This window comes from Narcine bancroftii, chromosome 2, assembly GCF_036971445.1.
Source record: "Narcine bancroftii isolate sNarBan1 chromosome 2, sNarBan1.hap1, whole genome shotgun sequence".
Taxonomy (NCBI): Eukaryota; Metazoa; Chordata; class Chondrichthyes; order Torpediniformes; family Narcinidae; genus Narcine; species Narcine bancroftii.
Genome location: NC_091470.1, coordinates 37,673,740 through 37,691,241, shown reverse-complemented (window position 1 = coordinate 37,691,241; position 17,502 = coordinate 37,673,740). Strand labels below are relative to the sequence as shown.

Sequence of the window (17,502 nt, the reverse complement as noted above, 5' to 3'; positions counted from 1 at the left end):
TTCGTGGTCATTTTTACTCTCATTACATGTCTTCATCTCTCTGTCTGTCTTCTAGTTGTTCTGCAAATTTTCGTGCTTCCTCCGGATCCGAGAATAGTCTGTTTTGCTGCCCTGGAATAACTATTTTAAGTACCGCTGGGTACTTTAGCTTAAATTTATATCCTTTTTTCCATAGGATCGCTTTTGCTGTATTAAACTCCTTTCTCTTCTTCAGGAGTTCAAAACTTATGTCTGGATAGAAAAAAAATTTTTGACCTTTGTATTCCAGTGGGTTTTTGTCTTCTCTTATTTTCTTCATTGCTTTCTCCAATATATTTTCTCTTGTTGTATATCTTAAGAATTTTACTAAAATGGATCTTGGTTTTTGTTGTGGCTGTGGTTTTGGGGCTAATGTTCTATGTGCCCTTTCTATTTCCATTTCTTCCTGTAATTCTGGTCTTTCTAGGACCCTGGGGATCCAATCTTTTATAAATTCTCTCATATTCTTGCCTTCTTCATCTTCCTTAAGGCCCACTATCTTTATATTATTTCTTCTATTATAATTTTCCATTATATCTATCTTCTGAGCTAACAGCTCTTGTGTCTCTTTAACTTATTTATTAGATTCTTCTAATTTCTCTTTTAAGTCCTCTACTTCCATTTCTACGGCTGTTTCTCATTCTTCCACCTTGTCCACTCTTTTTCCTATATCTGACATGACCATCTCTAATCTATTCATTTTTTTCTTCTGTACTTTTAATTCTTCTTTTTATTTCACTAAATTCTTGTGATTGCCATTCTTTTACTGATTCCATATATTCTTTAAAAAAATATATCCATTGTCTTGCCTTTCCCTTCTTCTTCCATTTCTCTGTGTTCTTCTTCTTCTTCTTCCTCTGGGTTGGTCATCTGTTGTTTCCTTGATTTCTTTTTACTCTCTTCTTTCTTGTTCTCATTGTTTTCTATGTTCTCTTCTTGCTGCTGTGCTGTGGCTATCATTCTCAGCTGTGGAGATCGACTCCTCAGCTGGTTCCCCCCCCCATCAGTGTTTTTTTTGTCTTGCGCGGTTGGCACTTTTGCTTGGCTCCGCGAGCCATTTTTGTAGTCCCGAGCTCGGGACTTCGACTGACCTGAGGGAGCGGGCTTCTCTCTCCACAGCGGGCCTCCTCGGACAGGTAAGGCCTTCACCTTCTTCTTCCGATGTCTTTTCTTCTTCTCTTCTTCCCGTTGCTTTTGACTTTTTTTCTTCGCTGCCATTTTCTTCCCACCTTTACTTTCACTTTATTTTAATTTTTGTGTTTGTGCCTTTGTGTTTTCTGTGTTTTTAAAAAACTTTTTTGGAGAGGGCTGGAGTTCCCCGATCGGCCACTACTCCATCACGTGACTCCTCAGTCAATATCTTAAGACCATGTTTATGGACCACAACACATCTTTCTAATTAAGCCCTGTCTCATTCAGCTCTACTATCTCCATTTAACTGAAGAGATATTGTGTTGTTGAATGCCTTATAAGCACATCTCAGATAGCATTGAAGATGTCAGGAACACTGCAATGGTATATCACTTGGTAACTATAAGGGGCAGCTGCCTGATAAAAATTGCACATGCATAGAATGAAAATGGCTGCTGGTATTTCTTGGGATAACTATTTATCACTCACCCGATGGAAACCAGCGTGGACACAAAACATTTTAGGTGGCAATTTTCCTGAGTATTCAGTTTAGATATATGGAACTGCAGGTATGACTGTTCCACCAATTAACTCCAACACATTACTCAAAAGGATACCAGGCTTTAGGCATTCAAATAATTTCAACTAGTTTATGTTTCGTATTGTGATGTTGTTCAAGAAACCTTTAGTCACTTTATAGTGACTGTATTATGAGTAGCACTCAACGGACAGATTGTTAGAAGACTGTCTAATCTTAACATCTGTTACTTAGCAAAGTATGGATTTTATCCACCAAGAGTATTAAAAATCTTTCTCCATTATTTGGACTTCATGTGACTCCTCATTTTTCCTAAGGTCTCTAAAATAATTTCCAGCTTTCAGTACAATTTGTTATTCTACAAGGAAGAAACTCGCAGAAGTAAGATTAAAAGACTAATATCCCCAGAGAAAGTTTGAAGCAGGGTAGAACTTGATACTTAGCAAGTTTTTTTGTTAACCAACCTGAACATTTTCCAGTGGAGAATTCACATACCATTGAACTATTTTTTTTGCTGTGAAAACCCGCACATTTAGTGTAGCAATTAGCACAACACCTTCACAGCGCCAGCGATCAGGACCATGGATTGAATCCCACACTGTCTATAAGGAGTTTGTACATTCTCCCCGTGTCTGCATGGGTTTTCCCTGAGGACTGTGATTTCCTCCCACTGTTTGAAACGTACTGGGGGTGTAGGCTAATTAGCTGTAAATTGGGTGGCATAGACTCGTGAGCCAAAGTGGCCTGTTACCATCTTGTATGTAAGTATGTATTCCTTCTCCTAAAGCTGAACTGCCAATATTCTGACTAAATGAAAAGAAAACAGATGCAGGAAACCTGAAACAAAAAAAAAATGGAAAATGCAGGAACTACTCAGAAGATCAGGCAGACACAGTGATAAACAGTTCATATATTAGGTTCTAATGAAGGGTCTTCCATCTCTGTTTATCTTTCCCAGATGCTGCCTGACCAGCTAAGTGTTTCCAGTATTTCTTATTTACATGCCAGTTTTCAGACCCATCTGAAGTCTATCTCTGTTAACTAACATATTGAGTGTTTATTTTGTATTTCTTATGTACCCGTTGGTATTCCTGAATAACTACAACGTGCAGCTAAAGGTAACGCTAAAACATCTTTGCAAAATCCTCTAAATTCATTGAATGACAAGACAACCAAAGTCAAAGTCCTCTTCCAGGCCAACATCTCCATCTTTAAGACACCAGTTATACTTAGTCAGCTACCCTGAGCAGAGTCAAATACAGAAATGCTGAAGGAACTCAGCCAATCTCACAGCATCTATAGGAGGTAAAAATAGAGGGCCCTCCATAAAGAGACTTTTTTTATTTATTTGCCTGTGTGATCCACAATTTTAGATTTGTAATCAAGCAATTCACATGTAATTAAAGTGCACACTCCAGATTTTAAAAATTACAGCACTTTTTATACACAGTCCCCTCATTTGAGGGCACCATAATGTTTGGGACATTTGGCTTCACAGGCGTTTGTGATTAGTCAGGTATGTTTAATTGCTTAATTGGTGCAGGTATGAGAGAACTAGACTTGCTTCCATGCCTTTGATCACCTTTAGAGTCTGTAGTTGCCTTTTTTCTATATGACCACCAGAGTTGCGCCATTGAATCAATGAATGTCAAAGAAGCCATAATGAGGCTAAAAAACAAGAATAAAACAGTAAACAGCATCACCCAAACCATAGGATGAACAAAATCAACTGTTTGGAATATAATTAAGAAGAAAGAAGTAATCTCAAAGGGACTAATTTTCCAAAGAAGACCTCCACTACTAATGATAGAAGAATTCTCATCATAATGAAGAAAAATCCCCAAGCACCTGTCTTACAGATCAAAAACACTCTTCAGGAGGCAGGTGTGAATGTGTCAATGACGACTGTCCTCAGAAGACTTCATGAACAGAAATACAGAGGGAAAACTGCAAGATGTAAACCACTAATTAGCCACAGAAAGAGTGGCCAGATTACAATTTGCCAAGAAGTATTTAAAAGAGCCTGTAGAATTCTAGAAAAAAAAGATATTGTAGACGGATGAAACCAAGATGAACCTGATGGCAAGAGCCAAGTGGTTTGCACCTTGCAGTGTAACCTCTCTATTTCTGTTCATGAAGTCTTCTGCACACAGTAGTCCTGGACACATCCTGAAGAATGTTTCTGATCTGTCAGACATATGTTTGGGGATTTTTCTTCATTATGATGAGAATTCTTTTGTAATCTGCAGTGGAGATCTTCCTTGGAATACCAGTCTCTTTGCAATTACTGAGCTCTCCACCATGTTCCAAACAGTTGATTTTGTTAATCCCAAGGTTTGGGCAATGTCTCTTACTGTTTTAGTTTTGTTTTTCAGCCTCATTATGGCTTCTTTAACTTTCATTGGCACAACTCTGGTCCTCATGCTGAAAAATGTCAACTACAGACTCCAAAGGTGATCAAAAGCTTTGAAGCAAGCCTAGCTCTCTTATACCTGCACTAATCAAGCAATTAAACATACCCGCATACTCACAAACATCTGTGAAGTCAAATGTCCCAAACATTATGGTGCCCTGAAATGAGGGGACTATGCATAAAAAGTTCTGTAATTTCTACATGGTCAAACCAAAATGTATACAATTAACCTTGAATAAAATCTGGAATGTGCACTTTAATTACATGTGAATTGTTTGATTACAAATTTAAAACTGCGGAGCACAGGGACAAATAAAGGGAAAAGGTGTCTTTGTCCAAAACATGGAGGGCCCTGTATATTACCGACATTTCAGAACCTGAGCCCTTCCTCGAGGTTTTGATGACAATCACAGCGTCTTTCATGCTTTAGCCTGACCATGGTTCTCTTACCCAACATCAGGGCGCCAAACAGCAACCTGTTCTTATCTCTGTCATAGGAGTAGATGAACAGCCAGGCAGAGAAAAATGATTGAAGGATGTGCACAAAGCTTCCTTGAAGAAATGCAACCTCTCACTCCTATGCCCCCCCCCCCCCATCCTGACTCCTGGGAATCACTAGCCCATGTCCATTTTAGGCTAGGCCTATCTTTGCATTTCTCTTGATAGAAATGAACCTGCTGCACATTTGTTGCCAATATCAATCGTCATCTATTCTGTGACATCCCCTACATTGTTTCATGGTCAGATGTTTCCAGGAGCAATTAACAGCATCTTACCTCCTCCTTTGTTTTCTTGGATATCACACGTAACCAGTCGCCAATCATGCTGAGGACAGCTGCAAAGTAGGCAAGGCCCACCAGGATCCAGAACCAGACCAATGGTTTATACCATTCTCGATAAAGAATTGTTATGTTTCCACCTGCACAAATAGACGACACAGAGCTAAGTAAACACAACTTTTCATTACTTTTTCTAAATTAGAAAATTACAACCTAATTTAACAACCACAGCTGTCCCCAACCTCCATCAGCTGGAGAACTCAGTCACTTCCAGTTGGAATACAGGGGCTCCGAGTTCATTATTAGCATGGCCAGAAACACCAGTTACATCCAGTTAAGCATTATGAGGTGGTAATGTTTACAGAAGTTCTTACCGATTCAAAAAGAATATTGACCCTCATTTAGATATTTATTTTGAATTAAACTGGCCTCATCAAGTTGGAATCAGAAAGCTAAAATGACTTTTCTCAATTAGAAATCAACCAGAACTAATATCTGATTTGTCACCATCAATAATACATTAACTATACAAATGTATTTCTGGCAGTCTGGGCAGAAATCTAATGCAAACAGCTGTTCATCATATTTCAAGCTGTGCAGTTAGAACAGAAAAAAATGGAGGAGAAATAGGCATTCTGGCCCATGAAACCTGCTCTAGCAATCATCACTGGGCTTCTACCTTTTCCTGCTCTGTGACTATATTCCATGAACCCAATAATTTTCATAAATCTGTTAATCTATGCTTTGAAATACATTCAATTCCAGCCTTTCAGGGTAGAGAATTCCAAAAATTAACTACACACTGAATAAGGAGATACTTCTCCTTTCAATCCTAAATGGCCTACCCTTTGTTTTGAGAATGTGATCCCATGATTAGCAAAATCAACAGTTTGTTCCTCGCATCAACTCTGTTGAGCCCAGGAACAATTTTTTACATTTCAATGAGGTCATGTCTCCTTCTAAACTTTGAATGGAGGTTGAGCTTACTCTTCTATACCACAGTGCAAGACCAATGTTTATGTAGTACTCCAGGTGTGACCGCACCAAGGATCAATATAATTGCAATAAAACATTTTTTGCCGTTTGCCTTATTCTGCTGTCAATTTTACAGTCCTCTCTAAAGTTCAGTTACATTGATTTGTTACGCATCACGCATTTCCAATTATTTATTTCTTTACTATGCAAGATGCATTAGACATAATACATGAGATGAGCTTAATACAGAACCATGCTGTGGAATGGGGAGCAGAAAATGAGGATTATGTATGAAACCCCATAATATGATAAATGCATCCACTCAAATAGAACTGCTTGTGGATGTCACACCAATTTTATCGTGAAAACTAAAACTTAGCAGGATATTTTCATGTCCCATGAAATGTGGAATTCTTTTGTCAATTAATTTTGGTGTTCGCGTTTGCCTTTTTTTTCAGGTCCACACACTTCTTTCTTGTCTAACCTCACAGAGCCAGGGAGTGACCTGTCAGCATATGTTCCACAGTAGATAATGCAAAGGTAAAACAAATGTAAACCAATTAAAACAAACAAAAATTTCACCCATTCACTTTTCCCAGTCATTTCTAAATTGTCTGCAAATAATTTAAAGTGTATAATTTCTCCACTGAATATCATTAACAATAGGTCAGCTACCCAATAATTTGATATTGAATGCACTCCAGGACTGCTTTGAGCGCACTGACTGGAACATGTTCAAGGAAGCAGAACCAGTGGTGACTGCATCAATCTGGAGGAGTATATGGCGTCACTGACCAGCTACATCAGTAAGTGTTTGGTTGACGTCACTCCAATCAAAAGCCATAGATGACTGTGGAGGTGCGTGGGCTGCTCAGGAACTGAGATGCTGCCTTCAGAATGGACCACAAGGTAGCCCTAGCTACTGCAAAAGCTAAGCTGTCTAAGGCCATCAGGGAAGCAAAGCGTTGACAGCAAGGACATGCAACTCATGTGGAAGGGCATCCAAGACAACGCTATGGTAAACTACTGTTTATATATTTAACTGTCTGGACACTCCTATTGGCTGATTGTACCTGTGGTCCCTCCCACAGACTTCTGAATAAAGGTGAGTGTTCCTCAGCCCCCTCCCCAGTTCAGGTCAGTCAACCAGCGTGGACGTGTCTCCATTCTATTGTGAATAAAAGCCTATCAGTTTTACGTAACTTCCAGTCTTTTGATTGATTGTGCATCAATTTTATTTGTAATAAATTTTGACAATGGAGCAGATCCTGAAGCTGGAGAAGTTGGAAATCGACCCTCAATCACCTGAGGCCTTCACCAGCTTTGAACTCTGGCTGCATTGCTTCAAAGCGTTCTTGCAGGCATCATCTGCCATTGTTCGATCAGAGAATGACAAGCTGCAGGTACTACATTCCTGGGTCGGGCCCCTGGTATACTCAGGAGATGGATAATCTGAAGGGCTGGTAGCTGAAGAAGGTAAAGAAGGTCTACATAAGACACCTCCTGACCACCAAAAAACAGCGATACGGGGAAATCAAGCACCGCGTATCCCCTGGCCCTCTGAATCCTTGGACAGGCCTGCGACTGCAAGGCTGTAACGGCCGCAGATAACATGGAGAATCTAATTAGAAACGCGTATGTCATAGACATCAGGTCCACTATATCTGTCAGAGACTGTTGGAACAATGTGAGCTCAATTTGTAGAGGGAGGGCAGTCGAACCAATGGGCATGCTGGAGGTGGTCCTCCAGAATATGGAAGCCTACTTGGCTGACAACATGGCTGCCTTATAGTTGCCCTGGGTACAGCCATCTTGGGACACCACGCACCGTTGGCAATCTGACTACGGCCGCTGTACTCCTCGAGCATCTAACACAACTAATGCCATGTCCCGCCAGCAACCCAACCATTAATGCTGTATTCCTTGAGCTATTTCTGTGGCCTGGGCAAGCACCCAAGGAAATGTTACCTGGCGAAAGTCCGGTCTGCTCCAACTGTGAGAAGAAAGGCCATTATGTGAAAGTGTATGTCCAAGCCACCCCAACCCTGCTGTCCCATGTGTGGACCGTGGAGGTCACCATCTTGGACACCGCATTCTCCGAGACCCAGCAATGCCGTTTGTGAGCCGTGGGGGCTGCCATCTTGGATGCCTCCATCTTGCAATCAAACATACAAGCTCTCCAGCGCAGCTGCAGGCAGCGACCTGACATTGGCCTCCATCACACTGGATCAAGGTAGTCCTCACCAACTCACCAGACCAATGATGGACATCCAGGTAAACAGCCACGTGACGAGCTATCTGTTTGATAGTCGGAGCACGGAGAGCTTCATCCACCTGGACACGGTTGAGCACTATTCCCTCATGGTTAGGCTAGTGAATCTTAAAGTCTCCTTGGCCTTGAAGTCCCATGCGACTGGTGTCTGTAGCTACTGCGTAGTGACCTTGAGCATTCAGGGCACTGACTAGAGAAACTTTAAACTCCTGGTGATTTCACAGCTTTGCGTTGCCGTGCTGCTGGGACTAGACTTTCAATGCCACCTTAAAAGCATGACAATAGAATACGATGGACCCCATCCTCCCTCACTATCTGTAACCAGCAGTTCTTAAACCCCACTAGCAAAAACCCCCCAGCCTCTCCCCCCCACCCCTACTGTTTCCGGCCAGCAACCCAAAGATTTCCCATGGCTCTTGACCTGTGGACTCTCAACCCTCAAGATCACCCCTCCTCCACTGCTCGCTAACCACACTCCTGACTGCAAACCCGTTGCCACCAAAAGTAGATGGCACAGTGCCAGAACTGGGCCTTTATTAGGTTGGAGATGCAGCAGCTACTCAATGAGGGGATCATTGAAGCCAGCCACCAGCCCTTGGAAAGTCCAAGTGTTTGTGGTGAGGAATGGGGAGAAAAACAGAATGGTCATGGACTCTGGTCACACCATTAACAGATACATGAAGCTGGACACGTATGCTCTTCCTGTATATATGATATGGTAAACCAAATCACGCAGTATCAGGTTTTCTCCACCATCGACCTAAAGTCAGCATACTAGCAGCTTCCTATCCACCCAGAGGACTACCAGTATACTGGTTTTGAGGCAGATGGCCACCTCTACCATTTCCTGAGGGTTCCCTTTGGCATCATCAATGGAGTCTCAGTCTTCCAGTGGGAGATGGACCGAATGGTAGACCAGTATGAGCTGCAGGCCACATTCCCATATCTGGACAACGTCACCAGGACCATGATGCCAATTTCCAAAAGTTTCTCCAGACCACCAAGGTCCTTAACCTTACAGACAATAAAACTAAATGCATATTTCGCACAACACGCCTTGCCATCCTTGGTTGCATCATGGAGAACGGAGTCATTGGCCCTAACCCCGATCACATGTGCCCACTTTTGGAACTCCCCTACCCCACAGCTTCAAAGCCCTGAAAAGGTGCCTGCACTTCTTTTCCTACTATGCCTAGTGCATCCCAAATTATGCAGACAAAGCCCACCCCCTCATTAAATGTACCTCTTTTCGCCTGGCACCAGAGGTCCGTGCAGCCACATCAAGGCAGACATTGGCAAGGATATGATGCACACCGTGGATGAATCTACCCCATTCCAGGTGGAGAGCAATGCATCTGACTTCGCTCTGGCTGCCACACTTAACCAGGCAGACAGATCCGTAGCTTTCTTTTCCCACACCCTCCAGGGCCCTGAAATCCAACACTCCTCTATCAAGAAAGAGCCCCAAGTTACTGTCAAGGCAATATGGCGCTAGAGACACTACCTAGATGGCAAACGATTTAACTTGCTGACTGTCCAATGAGTGGAGGCGTTCATGTTCAACAACCAGCAAATCAAATACAAGATATTGAGATGGAGAATTAAACTTTCCACCTACAATTATGATATCTTGTACTGGCCTGGGAAACTCAATGAGCCCCCTCTCCTATCCTCACCCATGATGCAGCCCCAACGGATGGCATGCAAGACTTGCCGCCATCAAACCAACACCAATGACTGCGTACAGGCGCCTCAGACTATCCAGGACCCCACTGCAGCAATGCATCCCACGGAACATGTGCCAGTGCACAAAATGACCAGTTGCAAGCCCTCCACAATGATCTCTGCCACCCTGGAATCACCAGGTTTTATCAAAGCCCGCAATCTGCCTTACTCCATTGAGGAGATCAGGACTATGACCTGAAACTGCCAGATCTGTGCAAAATGCAAACTGCACCTGTCGACCAGACTGATAAAGACCACCCATGCCTTTGAAAGTCTGAGCATTGATTCAAAGGACCCCTCCCCTCCTCTGACTGTAATATGTACTTCCTCAACATCATTGACGAGTATTCACATTTTCCATTCGTCATCCCCTGCCCAGACGTGAACAGTTATCACGCACCCTCTTCACTCTGTTTGGGTTCCCCTGCTATATCCAGGGCGACTGGGGTCCTTCCTTTATGAATGACAAGCTGCACCAGTATCTGCTGACCAGAGGTATCACCACGAGCAGAACCACCAGCTACAACCCCCGAGGGAATGGATAGATGGAAAGGGAGAACGCCACCTTCTGGAAGGCCATCCTCCTGTCCCTGCCGTCTAAAGGCCTTCCAGTATCCCACTGGCAAGATGCCCTCCCTGAGGCACTCCACTCGACAGATCACTCCTGTGTACCACCACCAATGCCACTCTACACGAATGAATGTTTTCCTTCCCCAGGATGTCTGCAACAGGAACCACACTGCTGGCCTGGCTGATATCCCCAGGGCCAGTCCTACAAGCACACGAGGAGCCAAGTCTGACCCACTGGACAAAAGGATCCACCTCTTCCATGCCAACCCCTAAATGCCTATGTGGCGTACCATGATGGGCAAGAGGACACAGTCTTTGTTAGGGAGCTAGCACCCTCAGGGGTTCCTGAGACAATGACCGACCACCCCACACCCCCCTCTCCTATCTTCACCCATGATGCACCAGAACCACGTTAGGTTACCCCAGCCCCAACAGATGGCATGCGTGCTTAGTCCACAGTTGTTCACTCTGCTGACCCACGACTGTGCAGCTAAACACAGTTTGCTGATGACACAACTGTGGTGGGTTTGAATATTAAGAATAACAAGTCATCGTACAGGGATGAGTGCGGTCACTAATGGACTGGTGCAGAGCCAACAACCTGTATCTGAATGTTAAAAAAAAAGAGATGGTTGTCAGCTTCAGGAGGGCCTGGGGGACCTCATTCCACTGACAGTTGAGGGCTCCACTGTTGAGGTCGTCAAGAGTATCAAGTTTCTTGGAGTGCATTTGACAGAGAATCTCACTGGTCCCTTAACAACAGCTCCATAGCCAAGAAAGCCCAGCAGCATCTCTACTTCCTGTGAAAGTTGAGGAAAGTTCATCTCCCACCCCCCTCCTCCATCCTTACTACATTCTACAGAGGATGTATTGAGAGCATCCTGTGCAACCGCATCACTGCCTAGTTTGGTAGCTGTACTTTCTCGGACCACAAGACCATGCAGAGGAGAGTGAAATCAGCAGAAAAGATCAGTGGGGGATCTCTTCCTACCATGATGGACATCAACAACACTCAAAGCAGACAAAAAGCAATAAACATTGTGAAGAACTCCATACACCCCTCAAGTAAACTGTTCTTCCTTCTGCCATCTGGTAGGAGGTACTGCCACACCAGGACCCATACGTCCAGATTGGCCAACAGTTATTTCCCCCAGTCCATCAGAATTCCCAGAATATATGTGCATAGAGTACCTTGGTATTGGGGACTCTTACAGTATACATCTTAATATTTAATAGTTTATGTGTTTAACTTCTATTTTAACTTATATTTATGTAAATATGCTCCGTGGTCCTGGAGAAATGCTATCTTGTCTTTACCACATGAGCATGTTATGACTTGACTTGAATTCCAGATAAAATTTTCCTGTAATTTATGGAATGTATTCAAAAAGAGATACTTATACCAAAAGTCACAACAAAAGCAGGACGAGTGAGTTGCATAGCTCTCAGAACAACAATTTATTACCATGGTAACCATTTGGCTTCTGTCTGATATTTTAATTTCTGAAACAACATCGAACAGAATAAATTAGCTGGTCAATGTAAATCAAAACTACTACAGATGATGGAAAGATTGCTGGAAACATTCAGTAGGTCCAGGCAGGGTCTGTGGAAAAGGCCCTTTACAAATCATATGGTCACATTTCATTGTTATTTGTCGAAGTTGCTGAACTGAAAATGGCTGTTTTATTTCCTGCATTACAATAGTGAGTAGATGACAAAAGGAAGATATTGGAAAATGTGTTCCCTAAACACATTTTTATCTGTTCCTATTGATTGTACATCAATATTACATCAAGTTTGGGAACCGCTAAAGCTACTGTGGTAGTATAATTCCCTACTTATTGTGTCACCAAAATGATCTTCACCTTCTGGGACAAGTGGAGACATCTTAACTATCATATAAATATACTTTGCAAATTCATAAACTGGAACTTATCACCAGGCTTTGCAGAGTCTTCCGTAGACAACCTTAATGGATGTTCAAGTCATTCATTATGGCTTGCAGAATACTTGTAACAACCTTGGGATTAGAGCCATGTAGAGTCAGTGATTGGTAAACACTTATTTCAAGAGGGATAGAATATAAAAGCAGGGGATATGATATTGAGGCATTGGTCAGACCACATTTAGAATATTGTGAGTAGTTTTGAGCTCCATATCTAAGGAAGGATTGGAGAGGGTCCAGAAGAGGTTCTATGAGGCACTAACAAATTACCAATACTTTTCTCCCAATGAAATTTTAGGCAAAGCTATTTCTTCTATCTGCAACATTCATAAGACATTTATGGATGAGTTGGACTGAAAAGGCTGTTCCGTGCTGTATGATTCTATAACTCCACTAGTAATGTATTCTTATTGACCTTTTACAATTTTATTGAGAAGATTTTGCTGCCTTGGCTCTGAAATCTTGACAGTTAATATTCTTTTCTTCCAGCTATTCTAAATATGATCTAATTCTGGCCAATAACTAAAACTACTGGCAATTACTTTCATGCTCGCAATATCAGAAGATTCGGTGTTTAAGAGGAAGGAGAATTTCAGTTCAAAGACTCTTTATCAGAATTCTTCCCAGTTCTGTAAATGATCTTTTAACCTGTCTCCTTCCACAGATGTTATCTGACTTGCAGAGTATTTCCAAAGTTTACTGTTTTTATTTCTGATTTCTACATTTGCAGTACAATGAAACCTTCAGTATTCAGCACCTAGATGCCGATAAGTGCATTTTCCAGTTGCTTGCGATGTGTGGCTTGATTGGCAAACGAACCACCAGGGGTCGCCAATTTTAAACCTGTAGTTTTTTTTCCAATTTATTTACCATGATTTTTTTTGCCAGTTGTTTGAATTCTGGATAACAGATTTTTTACTGTATTTTAATCTTGAGACCATTAGCTGCCATTGTTAACAGTCCAAAATCAGCTGCCTGGTTCACTGCCACCTTGTAATTATAACCATATTACAATTACAGCAGAGAAACAGGCCAGTTCAGGCCTCCGGTCTACAGTTTCTAGTCCATGTCAAACACCTTCTCCCACCTAGTCCCATTGACCTGCATCCCTCCACTCCTGTTCTTGTCCATATACCTATCCAACTTTTCCTTAAATATTAAAATCAAAGCCACATCTATCACTTCGGCTGGAAGTTCATTCCACACTCCCACCACTCTCTTGAGTGAAGAAATTCCCCCTCATATTTCCCTAAACTTTTCCCTCAAATCACATAGTCCAAAAATCTTGTCCATTTTAGACACTACTGTTGCACAGTCACTCTGTTTTGTCTTTATTCAAACTCCATTTCATTCTAGTTTATCTGAACCTCCATTTGGTTCTTCCGTGCATGTGGGACAAGAAGAGGCCCATAGTAAATTAGTTTTCCATCTGGTTGGATACAAGCAGGCAATATAACTTGTGTGAACCCACATAAGCATCCTCAAATTTTTCTGCATGTTTTCTCAATCATGTGACCAAACAGGATTCAGCATCTGTGTTGAACTCCAATTTCCAACCTACATTCAATTTTCCAAGCAAATGTTTGCCATCAATTAGTATTTTCAGCCAAAAACACTTCTATTTCCTGATCTTTATGATTCACCAAACATGTAATTTTTTTTGGACTTCATTATCTTGTCCTTATCACCATGTACAGCACAGAACAGGCCAGTTTGGCCCTACTAGTCCATGCTTGTCTATTATGGTTTAAAATTCACTATACTCTTCATTAGTAGAATTTGACTGAAATTACCTAGTGATATGTTTGCCCATGATTGAGCAATCTACTGCCATTTTGACACTCATGTAAATCCAGTGAACACTTTAACCAGAGATCATTCTGTTCGTTGTTGTTTCTAGTGATAGCAGAAATGCTTTCTAAGCCTAGTTTTCCAATGTTCATGTTAGCTTCATTATTTCCCTGTGACACCTAACAATGAAAGCTTCTCTTCTGTGTAGAAAGAATGCTATTTGAATTGCTAATTTAACTATTTTGATTTTAGACTTGCATGCAAAGGACACGTGGCCTTTTACTCTGTTATAAACATATTGTTTATAACAATATCTCATTTCCATGAGATCTATTGCAGCAGTTTGGACCAATCTGCTTTAGATTCAGCTTTAGAATTCTAACATTTCTTCTGGTCTACATTTTCAACCTGCAAACTGGTGACAAGGATCAAAAGTATGAACCTCAGGTAAGACAAAAAAAAACTGGAAAATTGACCTGTGTGACCACACAGTTTACTGATGACAGCAGCAATCTGAAGTAATGGCCAATGTGGACATAAGAAAAAACACTGGCCAAAGCTCTGTGTGGGAAAGGGTAACCGTGCACCTTGGGAGGTTCCTAGGAAAACATTTTAGGTGAGGGCCAGCACATCACTTACAGAAAAAACACATGGTTTTTCATTCACATTGTGGAGTGACTTGAAGTGTGCTTGTGTTGGGATAACAGAGTTTCAGCTAGTTCATGTTCTAAATGCATACAATGCCAATAGTATAATGAATCACTAAGACATAGAGAACTGTCAAAACTTGTATTTCTGGTTTGTTCCACTCCCATTACACTGTGCACATGTACATATATCATATATATTTCTCACATGTCGAGATGCATTAAAATGGCCTCAGCAAAAGTTATAGAGTAATGAGTTCCAAAGCCCAGAAATAGGCCCTTCAGCCCAACATCCATGCTAACCAAGCTGGTCCCATTTGTCTGTGTTTGGCCCAGATTCCGCTAAACCCTTCCTAGTCATGTACCGGTCTAAATGCCTTTTGAATGTGACAACTATCACCGCCTCCATCACTTTGTCAGGTGGCTTGTTCCATATACCCAATTATTTCTGTTAAATCTTTCCACTCCCACCTTAAATCTACACCCTCTAGATTTAGATTCCCCCTTCTCTGCGAAAAAAAAAGCTATAATTATTTACCTATGTACCTATTTACTTTATGTGGTGCACTGTCAGCCAGAATCAGACACATACAAAGATAAAGACTGTACAACAGGCTTTAATCCACAGAGCCAGACTGGCTGTGGCTGCAGCAACTCTGAGTGAGGCCTCGGGAGGCCAGCGCAAGCTTCTATCTCAGAGGGTGATTGACACCCGACCGGGTGGGGCTTGATCCCTTCAGGCCGACTGATTGACAGCCGGCCAGATGTTCTGTCCCCTTACACTTCTGCAGGTACAGAGGTTGCCCCCTGCAGTAGGCTGGTGGTGTACCACCACACCTTATTTATACCCTTCATGATTTTATAAACCTCTGTATGATTCCCCCCTCCCCTCCAGCCTCATAAGCTCCAGGGAGAAACATTGCAGCCTATACAGCCTTTCCTTATAATTCAAGCCAACCAGTCCTAGCAACATTCTCATGAAGTTTTTCTGCATTCTTTCCAGCTTAATGATAAATTTCCTCTATTGGGTGACCAAAACTGCACACAATACTCCAAGCCTGGTCTCAGCAATAGCTCAGTAACATGAGATCCTTGATCCTACACTCGATGCCCTGGTTCATGAAGACAAGCATGCCAGCTGCTCCCTTCACTACCCTGTCTACCTGCTTCGCCACCTTCATGAATTATGCACCTTTAAAATCTCTTTGTTCTACAAGACTCGAGCTACAGGAGTGTGATAGTACAGATTCTATCACCAATGTGTATATGTACAGATGGTAGTGTAGGATGACTGTGATTGGCTGAGAGTTTAGCCACACCTACTGGCAGGTCTTAAAGGATTGCTCCTAGCCAGACCAGGTCATTCTGGACTGGTCGACCTACTTGTGATATGCTCCAGTCTTTTATATAACCATATAACCATGTTAGTTAATAAAAGCCTTGGTTTGGATCAACAACTCTTTGGTTCTTTCGGAGAAAAACTGGGAATTTCAAGAGGATAAAATCTAAAGCTCGGGCTTTATAAGCCATTGATCAGATTACATTTGGAGTATTGTGAGCAGTTTTGGACCTCATATCTAAGGAAGGATGTGCTGGCATTGGAGACGGTCTGGAGGAGGTTTACTAGAATAATCCCCGAGATGAAAGCATTAATGTATGTCCAGTGTTTGATAGCCCTGGGCCTTCTCTCACTGGAGTTTGGAAGGATGGCAGATCTCTCTGAAACATACCAAAAATTAAGAAGACAAGATAGAGCCGATGTGGACACCGTGTTTCCAGTATTGGGAATATCTAGGACCAGAAGGCACAGCTTCAGAGTAAAAGGACATTTTTTCAGCTAGAGGGTGCTAAATCTATAGAATTCATTGCCACAGATGGCTATGGAGGCTGTCATTGGATATATTTAAGGCAAAGATTGATAGGTTCTTGATTACCAAGGATGTTAAAGGTTATAGGGAGAAGGCAGGAGAATAAGGTTGAGAGGAGAAACGCATCAGCCATGATTCAAATGACTCAATAGGCTAAATGGCTTCACTCTGCTCCTACATGGTCTAATGGAAGCAACATTTTGGTTGCTAGGATATGAACAATTTAAATTGGCATTAGAGAAGACTAACTTGAGATGAAACAATGGTCGATGTAGTGGTTAGCGCAGTGTCTTTACAGCGCCAGTGATCAGGATTCGACTGGGGTTTGAATCCCACACTGTCTGTAAGGAGTTTGTATGTTCTCCCAATGTCTGCATGGGTTTCCTCCCTCCATTCAAAAACATTTCGGGGACGTAGGTCAATGGGGTGAAAATTGGGTGGCATGGACTCATGGGCTGAAATGGCTTGTTACCAGATATATGTCTAAATTAAAAATTAAATCAACAAGAGCTATTACTGGAGAAGTAGAAAGAATTATTCAATTCATACATCATAGAAAGTCACAGGCACAGGAATAAAATGTAGAATATTGTTTATCATGTCCAAGTTGTGTCATATGTATGTATTGATGTTTTTTTTTAAATTTTAACAATACAGCACAGTGGAAGGCCCTTTCAGCTATGACACCCATGCAGCCTGATTATGCCTAATTAAACTACCAACTTGGTATGTTTTGGAGGGTGGAGGGATACTGGAGCTCCTAGAGAAACCCACACAGGTCTCGGGGAGAACGTATAAACTCCTTACAGACACCATTGGGTATGAAC

General features: G+C 42.0%; 1 protein-coding gene across 1 annotated transcript in view; it reads right to left on the bottom strand.

Annotated features, from left to right (window-relative positions):
* LOC138753394 (potassium channel subfamily K member 10-like) overlaps nt 1–17,502 on the bottom strand; it is a 78,063-nt gene that overhangs the window by 18,107 nt on the left and 42,454 nt on the right. The window contains exon 5 of the mRNA XM_069916334.1: nt 4,877–5,019. Coding sequence (XP_069772435.1) covers nt 4,877–5,019 — 143 coding nt within the window. The remainder of the gene's footprint in view (nt 1–4,876; nt 5,020–17,502) is intronic.